The sequence below is a fragment of the Rosa chinensis genome, chromosome 1 (assembly GCF_002994745.2).
Source record: "Rosa chinensis cultivar Old Blush chromosome 1, RchiOBHm-V2, whole genome shotgun sequence".
NCBI classification, from domain to species: Eukaryota; Viridiplantae; Streptophyta; class Magnoliopsida; order Rosales; family Rosaceae; genus Rosa; species Rosa chinensis.
Genome location: NC_037088.1, coordinates 66,571,819 through 66,590,233, shown reverse-complemented (window position 1 = coordinate 66,590,233; position 18,415 = coordinate 66,571,819). Strand labels below are relative to the sequence as shown.

General features: G+C 41.5%; 2 protein-coding genes across 3 annotated transcripts; one reads left to right on the top strand and one right to left on the bottom strand.

Annotated features, from left to right (window-relative positions):
- Positions 1-2,376: 2,376 nt before the first annotated feature.
- Positions 2,377-7,485, top strand: LOC112185734. Of its 2 annotated transcripts, XM_024324040.2 has the most exons (10): positions 2,377-2,522; positions 4,725-4,853; positions 5,106-5,170; positions 5,272-5,424; positions 5,591-5,707; positions 5,783-6,023; positions 6,115-6,327; positions 6,491-6,583; positions 6,669-6,767; positions 6,969-7,485. In XM_024324040.2, exons 6-10 carry the CDS (start codon positions 5,913-5,915, stop codon positions 7,311-7,313), a joined length of 861 nt encoding a protein of 286 aa, XP_024179808.1. In that variant the 5' UTR covers positions 2,377-2,522; positions 4,725-4,853; positions 5,106-5,170; positions 5,272-5,424; positions 5,591-5,707; positions 5,783-5,912; the 3' UTR covers positions 7,314-7,485. The 2 variants fall into 2 exon arrangements, with proteins under 2 accessions (XP_024179808.1, XP_040370725.1); XM_040514791.1 differs by lacking the exon at positions 4,725-4,853 and having other exon boundaries at positions 2,394-2,522.
- On the bottom strand, positions 3,131-4,858 carry LOC112185740 (cytosolic endo-beta-N-acetylglucosaminidase 2-like). The gene is made up of 4 exons (XM_024324053.2): positions 4,737-4,858; positions 3,910-4,560; positions 3,536-3,603; positions 3,131-3,134 (listed from the first exon to the last, which is right to left on the bottom strand). The coding sequence occupies exons 2-4, from the start codon at positions 4,366-4,368 to the stop codon at positions 3,131-3,133; spliced, it is 531 nt and encodes a 176-aa protein (XP_024179821.2). The 5' UTR covers positions 4,369-4,560; positions 4,737-4,858.
- Positions 7,486-18,415: the final 10,930 nt, after the last annotated feature.

Sequence of the window (18,415 nt, the reverse complement as noted above, 5' to 3'; positions counted from 1 at the left end):
TAAATATTTAAAGACACAAGTTTTTTTTTTTTAATCAAGCTTTGGAAATTCAATGGATAATGATCAAATACAACCAAATATAATAGATCTATATAACTACATTGTACCCAAAAAAATCTATATTTATATATAGATACTAATTTATTGATAAATAAATTTTTAAAGACACTAATTTTTTATAAACCTATATTTATATATCACACACTCCAAAGAGCAACCCCTATCAATTCAAATAAAATGGAAAAACCGACCGTTGGATGGGTTTATTACAATAAATTATGAGTATGGTAAAAAATTTAGCCAATTTCACCATATTTTAGAATCCGATCGGATTGGTCAACTGTAGTCACTTATATGTTTTATTGGTTGACCGATGGCGTGGCAACCGCGAAACGTGCTTATTTTTTCACATCACGTTTGTATATATTCCATCGATGGATGTGCGTGGGCATAAGATAAAAAAAATTAATTTTAATTACAAACACATTGGACTATACCAATTTTATTCCTAAAGTTGTATGACTTATACATTGCATTTAAATTGTTTAAGCTCATTCTAAAGCAACCATGAAGTGGAAAATGAATTCGGAGAAACCAACCGCTCGATGGAGAGATTGTAATGTTTTATGGTGGTTGTAGAAAATCCAGCCAATTTGGTTCTCGTTTCGAATTCGATCAACTAGGTCAAACGTAGTTACTCTTATAAACCTATATTTATATATCATACACTCCAAAGAGCAACCCCTATCAATTCAAATAAAATGGAAAAACCGACCATTGGATGAGTTTATTACAATAAATTATGAGTGTGGTAAAAAATTTAGCCAATTTCACCATATTTTCGAATCCGATCGGATGGGTCAACCGTAGTCACTTATATGTTTTATTGGTTGACCCATGCCGTGACAACCGCGAAACGTGCTTATTTTTTCACATCACGTTTGTATATATTCAATCGATGGATGTGCGTGGACACAAGATAAAAAAAAATTAATTTTAATTACAAACACATTGGTCTATACCAATTTTATTCCTATAGTTGTATGCCTTATACATTGCATTTAAATTGTTTAGGTTCATTCTAAAGCAACCATGAAGTGGAAAATGAATTCGGAGAAACCAACCGCTCGATGGAGAGATTGTAATGTTTTATAATGGTTGTAAAAAATCCAGCCAATTTGGTTCTCGTTTCGAATTCGATCAACTAGGTCAAACATAGTTACTCTTATAAACCTATATTTATATATCATACACTCCAAAGAGCAACCCCGATCAATTCAAAGAAAATGGAAAAACCGACCGTTGGATTAGTTTATTACAATAAATTATGAGTGTGGTAAAAAATTTAGCCAATTTCACCATATTTTCGAATCCGATCGGATTGGTCAACCGTAGTCACTTATATGTTTTATTGGTTGACCTATGCCGTGACAACCGCGAAACGTGCTTATTTTTTCACATCACGTTTGTATATATTCCATCAATGGATGTGCGAGGACATAAGATAAAAAAAATTAATTTTAATTACAAACACATTGGTCTATACCAATTTTATTCCTATAGTTGTATGACTTATACATTGCATTTAAATTGTTTAGGTTCATTACTTCATTCTAAAGCAACCATGAAGTAGATCCTTCTCTACAAGTTATTTCCTCCTCGATTAGATATTCATGCCTTGACCGGATATTTCCACCTTGATCAGATATTCCCACCTCAACCAGATATTTCAACCTCGACCAAAATTTCCTACCTCGACCAAATATTTCCACCTCGATTAGATATTCCCGTCTTAATTAGATATCTCCACCTTAACAGGATATCTCCTCTAAACAAGAAATCTTCTCATTGAGAACATAGAAAAACAAGTAAAAAAGATAACCAAAAACTACATATTATTTTGCTATTCCCATTAGATTGAGAAGTTTTCACATTTCTAATAGATTAAGGGTAAATGCTCTATAAGAGACAGACCGACATATACTATAAGATTACCAATGAATGACATGTGCTAAGAGATTATATTTGTCGGAATCATTTTTTTTTCTTTTCCTTTCAAATGTGCAATGTGATAACGAGCCATCTAATTTCATAATCATTATTCATATGCATAACCATTATTCATATTCATGCTTTTAAAATTATGATGGAAATATCATAGACTTCTCCACAATTAAAAACCGTTAAGATATTCACAATCATAGAGATACCCTAAACCCATTTTTATTTTTATAAACACATTTTTATTTTTATAAATGACATATTGAAGGATTAGAAAGATGAAAAAAAAAAAAAAAAAAAAAAAAAATGAAAAATAAAGAAGCGGGACATTTTTGTTTCATTTACCGAAGGGGGAGGGAAAAAAAAAAGCGCTAATCTAAAAACGAAAACAAGAGATAAAACCTAAAACAAACAAAACTCAATTATCTCTCTCACGGCGATCTCGTCGACCTTCATCTTCATAATACGTCTTTGAGCCTCCCTCTCTGCATCTCCCTTGTTTGAAGCTCTGATCTCTGCAGGTAAGACTACATTCATCTTTCTTCCTCCTTATACATCATTGTTGTATAGTTTGATTAACGAAAATCTTATTTTCAAGAACACAATAAAGGTTTCGATCGAATTGGGTCTGGGTTGAATTGAATAATTTCCAGAAACTATAACCCAGTTGTCCATCTGCAAAAGATAGTGATGATGATGATTTAGGAGTTTGCTACTGTAAATATCCTAGAGATGATCGATGAGTTTAATTTCTCTGTACTAAGCAATATGGTTGAAGAATTCAGATTGTGCTCTTCTTGGAATTTTTTATTCGTTTATTATATAATGAAATTGCTTCTGATTTTCATCAACTTCTTCATGAAGTTGTTTTGGTTCCTTTGATTATAAAGGTGGGTGCCAATATAATAAACAACTGCCGATCTTGGTTATGGGTTTTGATTTAATTCCAATAATATGTAGTAGAGGAATGGAAAAGAAATTTATTTGATGTTTTTGTGTTTGGGTTTGTAAATTCCATGGTCTCCCAATTTTGTGCAGCTAAGAAACTATACGAAATTAAGGTTTAAGTATGGATAGTGAGATTAAGGTTGTGTACTTTCATTGCTGTTTTGTTTGGCCTCTTCAATTCTCACCTAAAAAACAAAAAAGCTTATTTGTTCAGAAACTATTACTATGGTTTTCTTGACATGCCACTACTTAAATAATCTACCAAAGCAAAAAGTATAAGAAAGTTTGAAGATTCTTAATATCTGTGATTAGTGCTAAACCAACTGTAAAAAATGAAAAAAAAAAAAAAGCATGTAAAGAAATAAACTTAGCTAGATCAACATAAATAATCCTCTCCTGCAATTGGGAACTGTGGATTGCAGAGGTTGTGAGAACCTTGTTAAATTTACCTTCCCTGTTCCTAAAGCGAGAGAAACCAAAACAGTTGCATGAACAAACAAAGATAAGATAAAGATAAAGAAAGAGAAAAAGAAAAAGACAAGAAAGCAAATGGCAGATACTAGCTATGCACTAGATAAACTAATACCTTGCCTCATCAAGTATGAATGACTCGAGCATAATATGGTCAGTAACCTCAACCTTAATATCTTTCTCCTACAAACATCAAAAGATGCAAGTAAGCTAATTAGCTATAAAGAGTCACCTAAAAATTCATACTCTTTTGATACTCTTTGTCACTTTAGGAGCTCCAAAGCTTTGCTCCAGAACAATTGCATCCCTGGGGAAAAATCAAACATCAACAACCACCATAACGAGCCAAGCCTCCATAATAGTTAATTATTCTGATGGAATTGAAGATTGAAGACCACTCAAACTAACTTATTCTCCACTTCAACTGCAAGAAGTACCAAATTGAAGAAACAAAAAAGACAAAGAAAAACTGATAACAAGCAATTCTACCAGGTCACACACTTGAATAATGAACTTGATGGTAGAAGTGTCAGAAGGAACTGCCAGGTCATAAACATAAAAAGCTTCCACTCTAGCCACTCCAAGATAGGAGTGTCCTCTTGGTTTTCCTTCTGCTAGTTTCTCAACATAAATGTTATAGGTTGAGTATGCAGAATCATTCCCATCTTTCAATTTCCAAGCGATCTTAAGACTAAGGTACTTGGAATCCTCAGATCCTGTAGTCCATTGGATGAATTGACCTTGGACAAGCCACGAATCGGAAGGTGGAAAATCTGAATTTTGTCCACAAGATTTCACTGAAATATGACCAAGCACTGTATAGTACTCCGTTGAATTATGAGCAGAAGAATTATCTTGGCTAGTTTTGGATTTCGGTATCTTTTCATCAAACTCAGGCTTTGACCTGTAGCACACCGCATGTATTTCAGTTAGTCTGCATCCCTTCATTCTGATGCTACTCTCCTCTATAACCCATCCAGGGGCAGTTCCTGGTCTTTCAAGTTGACGTGTCCTAATCACTGTACTAAATTTGCTTGAGAGGTTCGAATTCCAGGATACAAGAAGTACTGACTTTTTTTTGTTTAGAGTAGAAACGAAATTAAGAAAAAGGCCTAGTCGAGAATTATTCTCCGATTTCACCTGCATTAGTAGAAGTATACCCAGTTTAACTATATATACATGACAAGTCACAGGCTGGAAAATTCAAAGTTGTACTATTATGTATCAGATTGGATACACAGAAAAAAGTAATAAAAGAAAATAATAGGTTGACTCTCAATGTGATTTGCAACTTTAATGCACAGGAGATAGCTTACTGAATATACAAAGTGAAGAGGCAAGTCCCCCAAAAGAAGATCTCCTTGATAGAGCCTTGCAGTGAAATCAGCATTGTCTTCAAGGTTTCCTTTAAATGTGATGTTTCCTCCTCCACTGTAAGATGCTTCCCTGAAACTAACATTTCCAAAATATATTCCCTGAAACTTCTTTTAATAATTTTTCATTGTTTTTCTATTCTCTATAATATTATGACTTTTCATTTATGTATGAAGTTTATAATTATTATTAGTCACATGTATGTTCAAATTTTTAATTAGCTCGAAATTTGATTTGGATATCCAATGTAGTTGTAGTTTTGGCTCTTCTTGTAAGTCTTGCAAGTTAAACTTATTTTATTTCTCTTATAGTAACAGTGACAAAATGTCGAAACGTCTTCGTTCGAACGTTTCCGGTGCCCAAAAGGCTAATGTTGGTATGTACAATACAATTTCTTTGCTACAAACATAGTATGTAAATATAGAATTATTTTATTTATTTCACTCATGAGTACTCAAAATCATGTTAAATGAACAGGTGTCACTTTGACAAAACGGCGACGTGTACAAGCAAACGAACCTTCACTTCCAAATTCTTTGCAAGATGAACTTGATGTTCCTGATATGCCTACCTCTAATAGAACTACCCAAAGGGCTATTGCTAGTACCATTATCCAAAGGCCTATTGTTGGTAAGTTAGACTCTGACAATTTTGAATTAGGTTATATATATATATATATATATTCTTTATGGGTCTAAAACAACTACTGCAATATTAAGTTTTTTCAACCCATGACTTGATTCCCAAAAAAAAAAAAAATAGAAATCATAAGTTAAAATTACATTGATTATAACAGGTGACTCAATGAATGCACACGTTCAGTGCCAAACTACTAACCAGCCATCAATAAATACTACAACTGAAGGGTTGAATGATGCTAGGACATCAGTCGATATCCAAGGATCTACTACAGGTACTCATTGTGTTGCTTTGTTGTATTTAAAATTTATTAATTATACATGTACTTCACTAATTAAATTTTTAACAGAAGGTCCAGAAAAAAAGTGCGTGGAAAGACAAGAGGTTTAAATGCTGATAAGGTGCATGAGCAGCTTGGTACTAAAATACCTGTGACTTTCAAGAAAGAAAATGGCAGACCCACAGGTCCATATGCAGAAATGTTTGCTAATGAAATTGGATTCACCATTCGGAATCATGCACCTCTAAATGTGAAAAAATGGAAGGAAGTAAAACCAGAAGATAGAACAAGTTTGATCAAAAGAATAACTGTGAGTGATTTTTTTTTCCTAAATAATTTTCTTATTTTATTATATAACTATAGTAAAGTATTTTGTCTAACATTAAATTATTTATATGCAGACTAAGTACGACATTGACATGTCTCTACCTTGGGTTAAGAGATATGTGAATAAATCTTTTGGAACAGTGTTTGCTAACTTCCGTTATAAGCTGAAGAAGCATTTTGAGCAATTCTCAACAAAAGAGGAAGCATTAGAAAATAAACACAAAGATGTTAAAACTGAAGATGAATGGGCTTTTCTGTGCACTTATTTTTCTAGTGAAGATTTTCAGGTACGTACAAGATTGTTTGTTTATTCTTTTTATTTTTGCTATAGTTGCTTTTCAAATACTACACTAATTTTGTTAATAATTTCTACATTTCAGTTTGCTTTTTAATGATAAGAACATAAAATTATAATTCCAAAATAATCATTTGATATGTTATACTTTCCAGATTGTTTCAGAGAAAAATTCTATTAATAGGTCACATTTGAAATATCACCATAAAGCAGGGTCGAAGTCTTTTATGTCGCATCAAGAACAGATTGTAAGTTATCTATATAATTTTATTAATTAATATATTGTAACTATTATACATGTCTTAACAACATTTTGTTTGTTTAATGCAATAGGCTGCACAATCAGGGGAGATGCTAGGTGCAATTGAACGCTTTGAAATGGAGTACAAAAGCATTAAAAAAGGTTGGGACTTGGGAGCGAAAGAATTATGGGTAAGTGATCTATTGATGTGTATAATATAACTTGAATTATAGATGTATAACTATATATGCATATTCATACGGAGATATGTATTTATATAAAAAACAATTACATAGATTAAGATGATGAATATACCTATAGATTATAAGAGATTATTTTGATTTACTAGAAACTAAGCACACACACTTAAATGTATTTTCTTTTATTTGCAGGATCAAATGGTTAAGATGCGAACCGAGACAACCCTTCCTGATGGGACTCAAACTATGAATGATGATGAAATATGTGCAAAGGTTCTTGGAGTAAAATCAGGCTACATCAAGGGTTGTGGTTTTGGCCCTAGGCCTCCACCATCTAGCACTTCTCGATCGTCACTAGATGAAATGTCTGAGAAGAATAAAGAGTTAGAAGATAAACTTGAAGAGACTCAAGATACTATAAAGGCTCAACAAGAAAAGATTGATGCACAAAACGTGCTGATCCAAGAATTGCAGGAGCAAGGCAAAAAGTTTGAGCAGTTCATGGCAACCTTTATGAACCAACAAGCATCAAGTTAGTTATGCTTATCTAGGATTTAGTATCAGTTAAACAAGTTAATTGACTTTTGGATCATTTTTAGTTCAATATTGACTTTAGACTATTCCAATTAGTAGTTATGGTAGACAACATTATGAATTATTATTTTGTTTACTGTTTAACTAGTTTTGAATAAGAATCCTCTTTTTAGAATAAAATAATATGTATCGCCGACAGGTCATATCGTAATAAGAAGATAACTGCAACAAAAATAAATTTCCTCGCTATAGATTAAAATCAATAACGACAAAAATAAATTTTCTCACTGTAGACTGTAGATCCTACACTGACGGAAAACACATTCCTCGTTGAGTATCTTTATCGAGAAAACTTTTTCTTCTTGAAAAAGATATATATTACGATGAAACAAAATTTCCTCGCTGAAATCAGTTTATAGAGAGGAAAAACTTCCTCGCCCAAAGTTATTTATAACGACGAAAATATTTTTGTCCCAAAAACTGTAGTCTATACACCGACGAAAAACACATTCCTCACTATTGAGTATCTTTATCGAGAAAACCTTTTCTCATTGAAAAGATACATTTTACAAAGAAACAAAATTTCCTCACTGAAAACAGTTTATAGCGAAGAAAAACTTGGTCGCCCAAAGCTATTTATAACGACGAAAATATTTTCGTTCCAAAAACCGTAGTTCCAACGCCGATGGAAAACATATTCCTCGTTGTTAAGTATCTTTAACGAAAAAACTTTTTCTCGTTGAAAGAATACATGGTACAATGAAACAAAATATCCTCGCTAAAAAAGGTTTACAGCGAGAAAAAGCTTCCTCACCCAAAGCTTATAACGACGAAAATTCGTCGCAGAAAAAGTAATTTAAATATTTTGTTTATTTACATTTTTTAATTTTAGTTATCATTGGCGAGGAAATAATTAATTTCGCGACGAAATCTAGTATGTCGGAAAATATATTTAACGACTATTTTCTAATCGTTGAACTTTTTTAACGAGAAAAAAGTATGGGTTTGAGTGAGGAAAGAAATTGTCGCTATAGAATAATAGCGAGACAAATAGATTTCATCACGGAAAGGGTTTGACGAGGACATTGTTTTTTCGTCGCTAAACCTTTTCTTGACGAGCATTCTCCGACGAATTGAAGACGAAAATAATTTCCTCGCGGAAGTACTTCCGCGACGAAATGTCTGTTTTTAGCGAGGAATTTGTTTCTCGCAAATGAGGTTTTTTGTTGTAGTGGTGGTGGCTCTCACATTTCCCTTGAGCTCAACCTTTCCTGCGAGGGCAAAGCTGGAAAAAGTTTCCGGAGCCGCTGACTCGGCTTAGTAGCTTCGCGAGTGTAGGAACACTTAGAATTGCCCCCTAAGAATTGTATTTATGATTTTTTTTTTAGAGATATAAACTCATCATAAACAGTTGAAAGGACATCCTAAGACTCAAAACAAAACAAAAACAAGAACAACACATAAAGTGACGCAACATACAAGAAAAAACGTTTTGGACTTAGGGATATTTCTCTTCTCCTTTCAAAAACTCCTTTGGAACATGACCAGGTGAAGAGAGGAACGATTTTGGCGGAGCTCAACTCACTTGATTGACAGGGGACGAGACCCTTTGTCAGCACTGCTCGTATCCAAACTAGACCTTAGACATCACATCCCATTGGATGCGCCTACGATGAAGAAGATATTTACCCAAAATTTATTTTGACTCTAATAATAAACAAACAACCAACGAAAATATTTACCCAAAATGGGCTTAGTATTTTTTACGAAAATAAAATAGCATGAATATTCATATACAAAGCTGTAAAAATTTAGGTTTTAGGCTTAGTATTGTATAGTGTTGCCCCCCTAGTGTTGCTAGGCATAGCGAAGAAATGATTATGGGCCTCAAAAACAGGCCTTCATGAATGGGCTTTGCGAGTGTAGGAACACTAGAATTGTCCCCCATGTCTTATGCGAATAAACTGTCTACGACTCCTCCGAATCCCAGACATTGGGAAAGTATTTCTTCAAGTATCTCCCATTGATAGGGTTATGATGGACATCTCCATCCAGGTCCTTGAGATGAAAAGCTCCTTTCTCTAAGATTTTATAGATGATGTACAGGCCTTCCCATCTTGGAGTCCATTTGCCGCGACCATCTAATTTTTCGCCAAGCGGGAGAACTGCTTTCCAAACCAACTCTCCTTCGCTGTAACTCCTTCCCCGCGTCCGCTTGTCATAGGCGCGAGCAACTCGTTGCGTTTCCATGACCAAATTATCTAAAGCCTCCAAGCGCTTTTCGCTAAGGTCTTCATGTTCCTGCCACATAGCCTGAACGCAGTCTTCTCCAATGAGATGATGTTGCTCTCGAACTCGTAATGATTGGACGTTGACTTCCAACGGCAGGACTGCATCATGGCCAAACATCAAAGCATAAGGTGTTGTCGCGGTGGGATTCCGCTTAGAGGTGCGGTAGGCCCAAAGAGTTTCATAAGGTGTCTCATGCCACTGTCGTGGATTAGCTTCCAACATTTTCTTCAGCAAATTGATAATGATCTTGTTGCTGGCCTCCGCTTGACCATTAGACTGAGCATAATAAGGACTGGAATGGATGAACTGTATTCCCCATTCTCTTGTCAGTTTATCAACTTCACCACCCATGAAAGCTGCCCCCCGGTCCGAAACAAAAACTTTTGGCATTCCAAATCTGCAGATGATGTTTCTGAATAGGAATTGTTGCAATGTGCCACCAGATGCTTCCTTCAAAGGTTCTGCTTCAACCCACTTTGTAAAGAAATCAGTCGCGATGATGATGAACTTGTGTTGAAGTGATGAATGTGGGTGAATCATCTCAATTAAATCCAGCGCCTATCCTCTTGCGGGCCAAGGCTGTATAATGGGCTGCATTGGAATATTAGGAACATGCTGGACTGGCCCATGAGCTTAGCAATCCAAACAACCTTTAGCGAACGCAATACAATCCTTCAAGATACTGGGCCAAAAATATCCATGTCGTCTGAGCAACTATCGCATCTTTGGACCTGCTTGGTGAGCTCCACAAATGCCAGAATGAACTTCGCGCATGAGTTGTTTCGCTTCACGGCCATAAACACATCTGAAATCCATGCTATCTTCTCCTCGTCTGCGAAGTTCATCACCTTTGAGGAAATAGTTGAGGGCAAGATAGTGAATCCTTCTATCTGTGGTCTAATCAGGATGCTTGAGATAATTGATCAAAGGGATGCGCCAATCCACGTCAATGGATTCCAGGGTCACGACTGAAGTATCGTCTGGAGGATCTCTTCTCGCCATCCATGAAGGAAGCGTGCGACGCTCGACTTTGAGGATTCTCTCCCGTATGCCATATCTCAATGTTACCCCTGTTGCCAGCTGGGCCAACTCGTTCGCGGAAAAATTTCACTCGCGAGGAATGTGCTCAAGATGTACGTTATCAAATTAGTCCAACAATTCTAATGTCCTGTTCCAATAAGGGACCAACGTGAAGCTATTGCATCTGAACTCATTGCACAACTGATTGATAACCAAGAGAGAATCGCCAAGTATTTGTACATCTCTAATTCCCATTTCTAGCAGTACTTCTAGGCCTATGATTAAGGCCTCATATTCTGCCTGGTTGTTGGTACATTGAAACTCCAACAGGAATGAGTATGAAAAGTGATCTCCAGCCGGATTCTCCAGTGCAATTCCTGCTTCTGCTAGTGTATCCGTTCTTGACCCGTCAAAATATAACACCCAGGGCTGGAGTGAGACTGTGGCTTGATACAGCGCGGCGTACGCTGGTAAGCACGCCAAATCTGGGCGATCTAAAGTTGTGGCAGCGACCTCTAAATCTCTATCCACGGGGACATCCAGCATAGGGTGATGTGCCAGAAAGTCCGAGATGGCTTGCCCCTTTACTGCTTTCTGTGGGACATACTGTAGTGAGAATTCTGACGTGATGCGCCGGAAATTCGTAATTATTTTCCGAGGATTTTTCGGAATTAAGTTTATAGTTATTGGATGATTTTGTGGCTCGTGGATGGAGCGGAAGTGTTTCGAGCGAATAATTATTCAGGAGGTGCCATTTTAGGGGGGGCGCAAAGGTTGACTTTTTATTAGTTGGGATTCTCCGAAAAATTCCTTCACGAAAGTTGTAGAGCGGGTCGATACGAGTTCGTGGACATGCGGAACTCGAGAATCGGAGTTCGTTCGAGGAAGTTATGGCCATTAGAAGGAATTTCCATTTTGGTATAAATAGAAGTTTCCAAAGTGGGAAACTTACTATTTTCATTTGTTTCCCTTTCCGGAAGCCCAATTCTCTTCCTCTCTCTTCTCTCTCGACTGCACCTTCAGAAACAAAATAATCCGACTGACCCGACCCTGACCCGGACCCGGCTTTACCGGCCACCTGCGGCGGTCTCCGGCGACCAAACTTTCCAGATAGGATCGTCTCCTCTGTCTGGTCATCCCTGTGGTGTCCTCTAGCACCGATTCTCGGTGGTGGCGGCGGTAGAAGGCGGCGCAGTTGGGTGTTTTCGGACCCGATCGGTTCTCCGATCTCCGACGTCGACGGGGCTTCATGTTGGGCTTGGGGAGCTCAGAGCAGCCTCCTTGATCGATCCTTGGTGGTTGTTTGGATCGATTCACGTGAAACTTGGTTCAACTCGGATTGAACAGTATTCCACGGCTTCTGAGGTAGTTTTCGATCTCTTATGCTTGTTTTCTGACTTCGACCTAGTTATGAAAATCCACAAGCATGCTTAGATGAAGCTTTTTGATGTTGGGAGTTTTGGGAAATAATGAGTTTTGGCCGGCGGCGGTGCGCCACTGCCTGTGGTGGCGTTCTGGCTGTGTTCAGGCCATGTATGGGACTGTTTCTGGTATTATATATGTTCTACTCGTTGATACAAGCGTTTCGATATATAATATGCAAATTTTGGAGTTCGAATGGATTTGTTATGATTTTTACGGTTTCATACCGGTGAATTTATTCGATCCGTGTGGATTTGAGCGTCCGATCGACTTGAGGTTTGGTCATATCGATCGTGGACGTCTTCCGGACGCTTTGGGAGGTCTCAGATGTGGTTTTTCCTCGATTGGCGCCACTTTGGGAATTTTGGTTCAATTTAGGGTTTCGAACATTATTCTTTGTGATTCATTAACTTAATCAGAGCTGTGCTTCCTTAGGTACGTGACGAGGTATTCTTTGGACAGCTAATTTAGGTGGTTGGGTTGCTTTGTTCTGTATTGAAGACGCAACGGGAGTTTCAAGGTGAGTAAATCTCGCGATATGTGTTATGAGCCTAGTTACCATATTGTCTTGGAGTTATGGGATTAACTGTGACTATAGATGGTATTAGTGGCATTTCTGAGTGGATGACTATGTGTGTACATACATATATTATGGGGTATATATATATATACATATGTATTCATGTATTAGTGGCTTCGTGGTGAATCTTTGTGATGATTGTCATGTAAGGCTTGTGTAGGAGTATCTGTGTAATGAATCGATGACATCAGTAAATCTTTGTGATGATTGTCATGTGTACATACATGTACATTTGCAAGCATAATTAGCTATAATAGGCCATGCTCATTGTACCGCTAAAGGTACTAATTCCAACCAAAGGAATGACATGAAGACACACCGCCAGACGGGTTACAACCTCAGCATCAGACCGCCTCCAGATCGCCACTGACGCGCCGCCACGCGCCGCGCCAAGATGGCATCAGAAGCTTCTGAAACTGAGAACTGAAGCATATCAGTCCCACATCGAAAACAAAGACAAGATCAGTCTCTTCCTCACCAATAAAAGGTTCTCTCCTCTCTCCTCATTAATTACGCATTCAATACTTACCTACTGTTACTTCGTCAACATAAATACATTGACTAACTTAGGCATCGGAGAGTTGAAGACCGCCCAGCGCGGTCTCCCTCTGACGCCCGTTGTATTTTACTTGACAGGTAACAGGGACTATAACATCAACACAAGTATCGATCCGCCCAACGGATCAGCGTTAACTAAGGTCCGGCTACCGCCAGACTTTTAGACATTAACATTGGCGCCGTCTGTGGGAATCTTTGAACAAAAGGTCATCCCGCTACAATCACCATGACTAACGATAGCGGGGGAAACGCTGAGGAGCAGGCAGGGCTCCCCGCCATTCCCCAACCCTCCGACCCCGCGATCGGCGTTAACCGCGCACTATTCACAACCCCAGCCAACCCCGGCGGCGAGGCAAATCCAGGCAGCAGCCACCCGTCAGGCAGGGATCTCGTCACCATGTACGAGATAGCACTGGCGGATCTTCATAAGGCAAACAGGGAGCGTGAGGAGGAGCGCAAGGAGAAGGCTGAGGCCCAGGCACAGATGGCTGCGCTCATGGCACGTTTCGAGGAACTAAAAAACACTTTGGCTACCACCAACCGCCCGGCACAAAGCGAGCAGTCACGCAGCACCAGGCGTAGTCGACCCAGCACCGACACGATGGCGCCAGGGCCGGTCTTACAAATGCATGTACCGCTTAACCCACCAGGGTTGTCAGGAATGGGACCGCCGCCCATACCCCAACTAGTGTTAGAGCAGGTGGCGGAATCACTTCCGCACGACAACCGCTCGAATGTCAGGGCAAGGACTGAGGGTGATCCGCCCATACCTAGGCGAAGGCCAACTCGGCAGGCCAGTCAGGCCGATTCTGCCGGTGATGCAACCGCCCAGCTATTGGATAGGATGCACCAACTGGAGCAGAGGTTGATCAGGGCGGAAACAGGCGTCCCGGCGTCAGCTCGGAACCCGCTATTCACTTCCAGACCCGGCCCCTTTTCCGCCGCGATCCTGCAGGCTGTTAGACCGGCATATGCAAAAACCCCAAAGATGCCACCTTACGGCGGAATGACCGATCCCTTTGTCCACATGGACACCTTCAAGAAGGTCACCAACAACAAGGGGTTCGACGACGCCACCTTATGCCATCTATTCAGCGAAACATTGGACGGCGAAGCAATGAACTGGTTTTTCGAATGTCCGCCAGGGTCTGTCGGCTCATTCCATGCACTGTCGCATGCTTTCCTCTCCCGCTTCATCTTACTGTCCTCCGGACATCACAATACAAGTCAGCTTTTCGGAGTTAAACAGGGGGAGGACGAATCACTGAAGGCCTTTGTCACCAGGTGGCGGGCGGCAGCATCTCAGTGCCGCGACCTAGACAAAACTATGGCATCGGCGGCCTTCAGGAAGGGACTCCTCAAGGGACCGTTCCTCTATCACCTCAATTACAACCATCCCAATGCAACGTACGACCACGTCATGAGTGAGGCGGTCATTCACGCCCAGGCGGAATTCATTACATATGGAGAGAACCCACCGCCAGCAACAGCAGCAAGGTCAGCACAACCATCTGCCAGTCACCAGGGAACCGGTGACAAGCCCCCCTCAGCACCACCAACCGACAAGAAAAGGGAGTGGCAGCAGGGCCACCACCAAACCAAGCGGCAGAAGGGGCAGCATTACTACAAGGGAAACCGCCCAACTCACGGGGATAACCACAACAAGCAGACGGAATCCTCGCAGCGGTACGCAGTCTTCACGGTCCTAACGGCCTCATATGAAGATAACTATAATCAGTACAAGGATCAGATCCCACCGCCACCCCCTCCAAAGTACCCAAAAACAGGCAAACCCAGGAACACCGGCAAGTGGTGCAAATACCACGCGGACAGCGGCCACAATACAAACAGCTGCAATGCTCTCAAAACGGCCATTGAGACTTTGTACCGTGACGGCAAGTTAGAGCAGTTCAAGGTGCGCCAACCACCACCAGTGATTGCCAACGTTGAAACCTTGGGCCGCATCAATACCATCGATGGCGGTGCTCCAATCACCAATATGTCTCACAGGGCAAGAAAGCGATATGAACGTGCCAACCACCCGAAGGAAGTTTGCAACATCCGCTACGAAAGATCCGCCAAACTACCGAGATCAGGTTGGGAGCCTATTACCTTTTCAGAGGAGGAGGAGCGCGGAGTACATTTACCCCATGACGACCCATTCTTGGTCGATGCCATTCTTGGCAAATTCTCGGTGGGGAGAATCTTGGTGGATAACGGGTCCGCTGTCAACGTCATCTTCAGCGGTTGCTACGACCATCTCAAGCGGAACAGGAAACTACTCCAGGATCACGATCCACTGCTCAGCTTCTCCGGTGACATCACACAACCACTAGGGTCGGACTACATGCGACTAGTTATTGGCACTAGTCCCTGTATGGCGGAGGTACACACGGAGTTCATCATAGTCGACTGTTTCAGTTCGTACAACGCCATCATTGGTCGACCGGCACTTAATAAGCTCAAGTGCATCATTGCCGGATACATGCTTCTCATGAAGTTCCCCACGCCCAACGGCACAGGCTGTGTAAGGGGAAGCCAGCAGCTGGCACGAGAATGCTATTCAACAACTGTAGCGCGTTCGACGCGCCGCCATGAAATCCTGACAGTGGGTAATGACCCACCACCACCGAATATCTTTGAGGATCCTAGAGATGAGGAGAAGAAATATGTAATGAAGGAGCCGGTCAACCCGGACACGTCGCTGAAGGTCGTCTGCATCTCAGACGAACATCTGGAGAGGACGGTCCGCATAGGCGCCCAACTAGACCCAGAGGATAGTTTCCCGCTACCTCGAATCGATCAGCTGGTCGATGCAACCGCCGGACACGAACTCCTCAGCATGATGGACGCCTTCTCCGGGTACAATCAGATCAAGATGCACCCCAGCGACCAAGAATGCACCACCTTCACCACCGACAAAGGCCTCTACTGCTACAATGTCATGCCTTTTGGTCTGAAGAACGCCGGTGCAACTTATCAGCGGTTGATGAACGCCATGTTCGCTGAGCATCTGGGAAAAATTATCGAGGTCTATGTGGATGACATGCTAGTTAAGAGCATAAAGGCCAGTGGACATGTGGAAAACCTCAGGATCATAGTAACCATCCTCTTGGCCTATGGTATGCGCCTCAACCCAGAAAAATGTTTCTTTGCAGTCACCGCTAGCAAATTTCTAGGTTACATCGTCAGCGAGCGAGGTATCGAGGCTAACCCAGACAAGATACAGGCCATCCTTAACCTGGGGGACCCGAAGTATAAGGTAGACGTCCAGTGTCTCCAAGGCAAGTTAACCGCCCTCTCTCGATTCATCTCTCGACTCACTGACAAGTGCGCCCCATTCTTCAAACTCCTCAAAAAAACTCACAAGAAGGTCATCGACTGGAACCCAGAGTGTCAGGCGGCGTTCCAGAGCCTAAAAGAATATCTGGCGGCGGTCCCTCTCCTTTCTGTCCCTGTGCAAGGAGAGACATTATTCATATACTTGGCGGTCTCGGCAACGGCAATAAGTTGCGCCATTGTTCGGCGGGAAGGCCAGGATGAACTCCCAGTATTCTACGCCGGCAGAGGCATGAAAGGAGCAGAAACAAGATATTCACCGTTGGAACAGTTGGCCCTCGCACTTATCGTTGCCGCCAGACACCTCAGGCAATATTTCCAAGCTCACACGATCCATGTGTTAACCAACCAACCGCTGAGGCAGGTGATGCAGAACCCTGAACACTCATGACGCCTCAGTAAGTGGGCGATTGAGCTCAGCGAATTTGACATAGAGTACAAGCCAAGAACCGCCATGAAGGGCCAGGCAGTAGCAGACTTCATCGCTGAACTTACTGAGCGTCAGTCGGAACCGGATACTCAAACAATGCCCGGAACAGAAATAGTAACCAATACAGAGGCAACTCCCCCACAGTCAGATTGGGACCTACATGTAGACGGCTCCGCCTGTGCCAAGGCCAGCGGCGCCGGAGTCATCTTAACCGGACCCGGGGGACTGAACGCAGAGTACGCATTGAAATTCAACTTCAAAGCTTCAAACAATATGGCGGAGTACGAGGCGCTCATCGCCGGCCTACTCCTCGCCATTGACTCAGGAGCTGACAGCGTCAACATATTCAGCGACTCCCAACTAGTAGTCAACCAAGTCAACGACAGCTTCCAAGCCAAGGACCAGCAGTTAGCAGCATATTTGGGGTACGTCAAAACGTTGCTAAAAAAGTTCAAATTCCATACAATCACACAGATCCCCAGGGAAAAGAACGCTAAGGCTGATTCACTGGCGAGACTGGCAACCGCCAACCACATCAGAGTCCAGCGAACACAAGGGTGGAGTGCCTGGACAAGCCAAGTATCACAAAGACCCTGGCGGAAATCTTCAACGTTCAGGTCAACCCCAGCTGGATGGACGAGATCATCACATATAAGCGCAACGGAACGTTGCCAGAAGATAAGGTCCAGGCAAGACAGCTCCAGCGAAGAGCAACCCGCTACAACATCCAGCACGGCAAGCTCTACCGCCAGGGATTCACCCATCCTAACCTCCGCTGTCTAACCCCAGAGGAGGGAAGGGTTGTCCTAACTGAAATCCATGGCGGGGAATGCGGAAACCACTCGGGCGCCAGATCCCTGACCAACCGCACAATGCGACAAGGCTACTTCTGGCCTACACTTGGCGATGACGCCCGGCGGATTTCGAGGTCTTGCCACAAATGCCAACAGTTTGCAGATCTCCCACACGAACCAGCGGAACCACTGTCAATCATCGTGGGCCCATGGATTCATTCCACGTGGGGCCTTGACCTGATGGGAAAGTTCCAGACTGCCAAAGGTCAATTCAAATACATCATTGTTGCCATTGATTACAACAGCAAGTGGATAGAGGCGGAGCCGCTGACGGCAATAACTACCGCCAAGGTAATTCACTTCCTTTGGAAAAATATCTATTGCCGCTACGGTGTCCCACACACAATCATCACAGACAACGGCACACAGTTCAACAATGACGAGCTCATCTCCTTCACCACCAACCTAGGCACCAAGTTGAGATTTGCATCTGTCGCCCACCCCCAGACCAACGGTCAGGTCGAAGCGGCAAACAAGATAATCAAAAAGTTACTAAAAAAGAAGCTCGACGACGCCAAAGGTTTATGGGCGGAAAGACTCCCAGAGGTCCTGTGGGCCATCCGAACAACTCCAACCTCCGCCACCGGAGAAACTCCTTTTTGTATGATGT

Excerpts from the sequence above, each read along its gene's own strand:
- LOC112185734 (XM_024324040.2), top strand. The coding sequence starts at position 5,913 with ATGTTTGCTAATGAAATTGGATTCACCATTCGGAATCATGCACCTCTA. Across the intron at positions 6,024-6,114 it reads GTTTGATCAAAAGAATAACT|ACTAAGTACGACATTGACAT; the intron begins GTGAGTGATTTT and ends ATTTATATGCAG. Across the intron at positions 6,768-6,968 it reads TGGGAGCGAAAGAATTATGG|GATCAAATGGTTAAGATGCG; the intron begins GTAAGTGATCTA and ends TTTTATTTGCAG.
- LOC112185740 (XM_024324053.2), bottom strand. The coding sequence starts at position 4,368 with ATGAAGGGATGCAGACTAACTGAAATACATGCGGTGTGCTACAGGTCA. Across the intron at positions 3,604-3,909 it reads TTATTCAAGTGTGTGACCTG|GAGAAAGATATTAAGGTTGA; the intron begins GTAGAATTGCTT and ends TGATGTTTGTAG.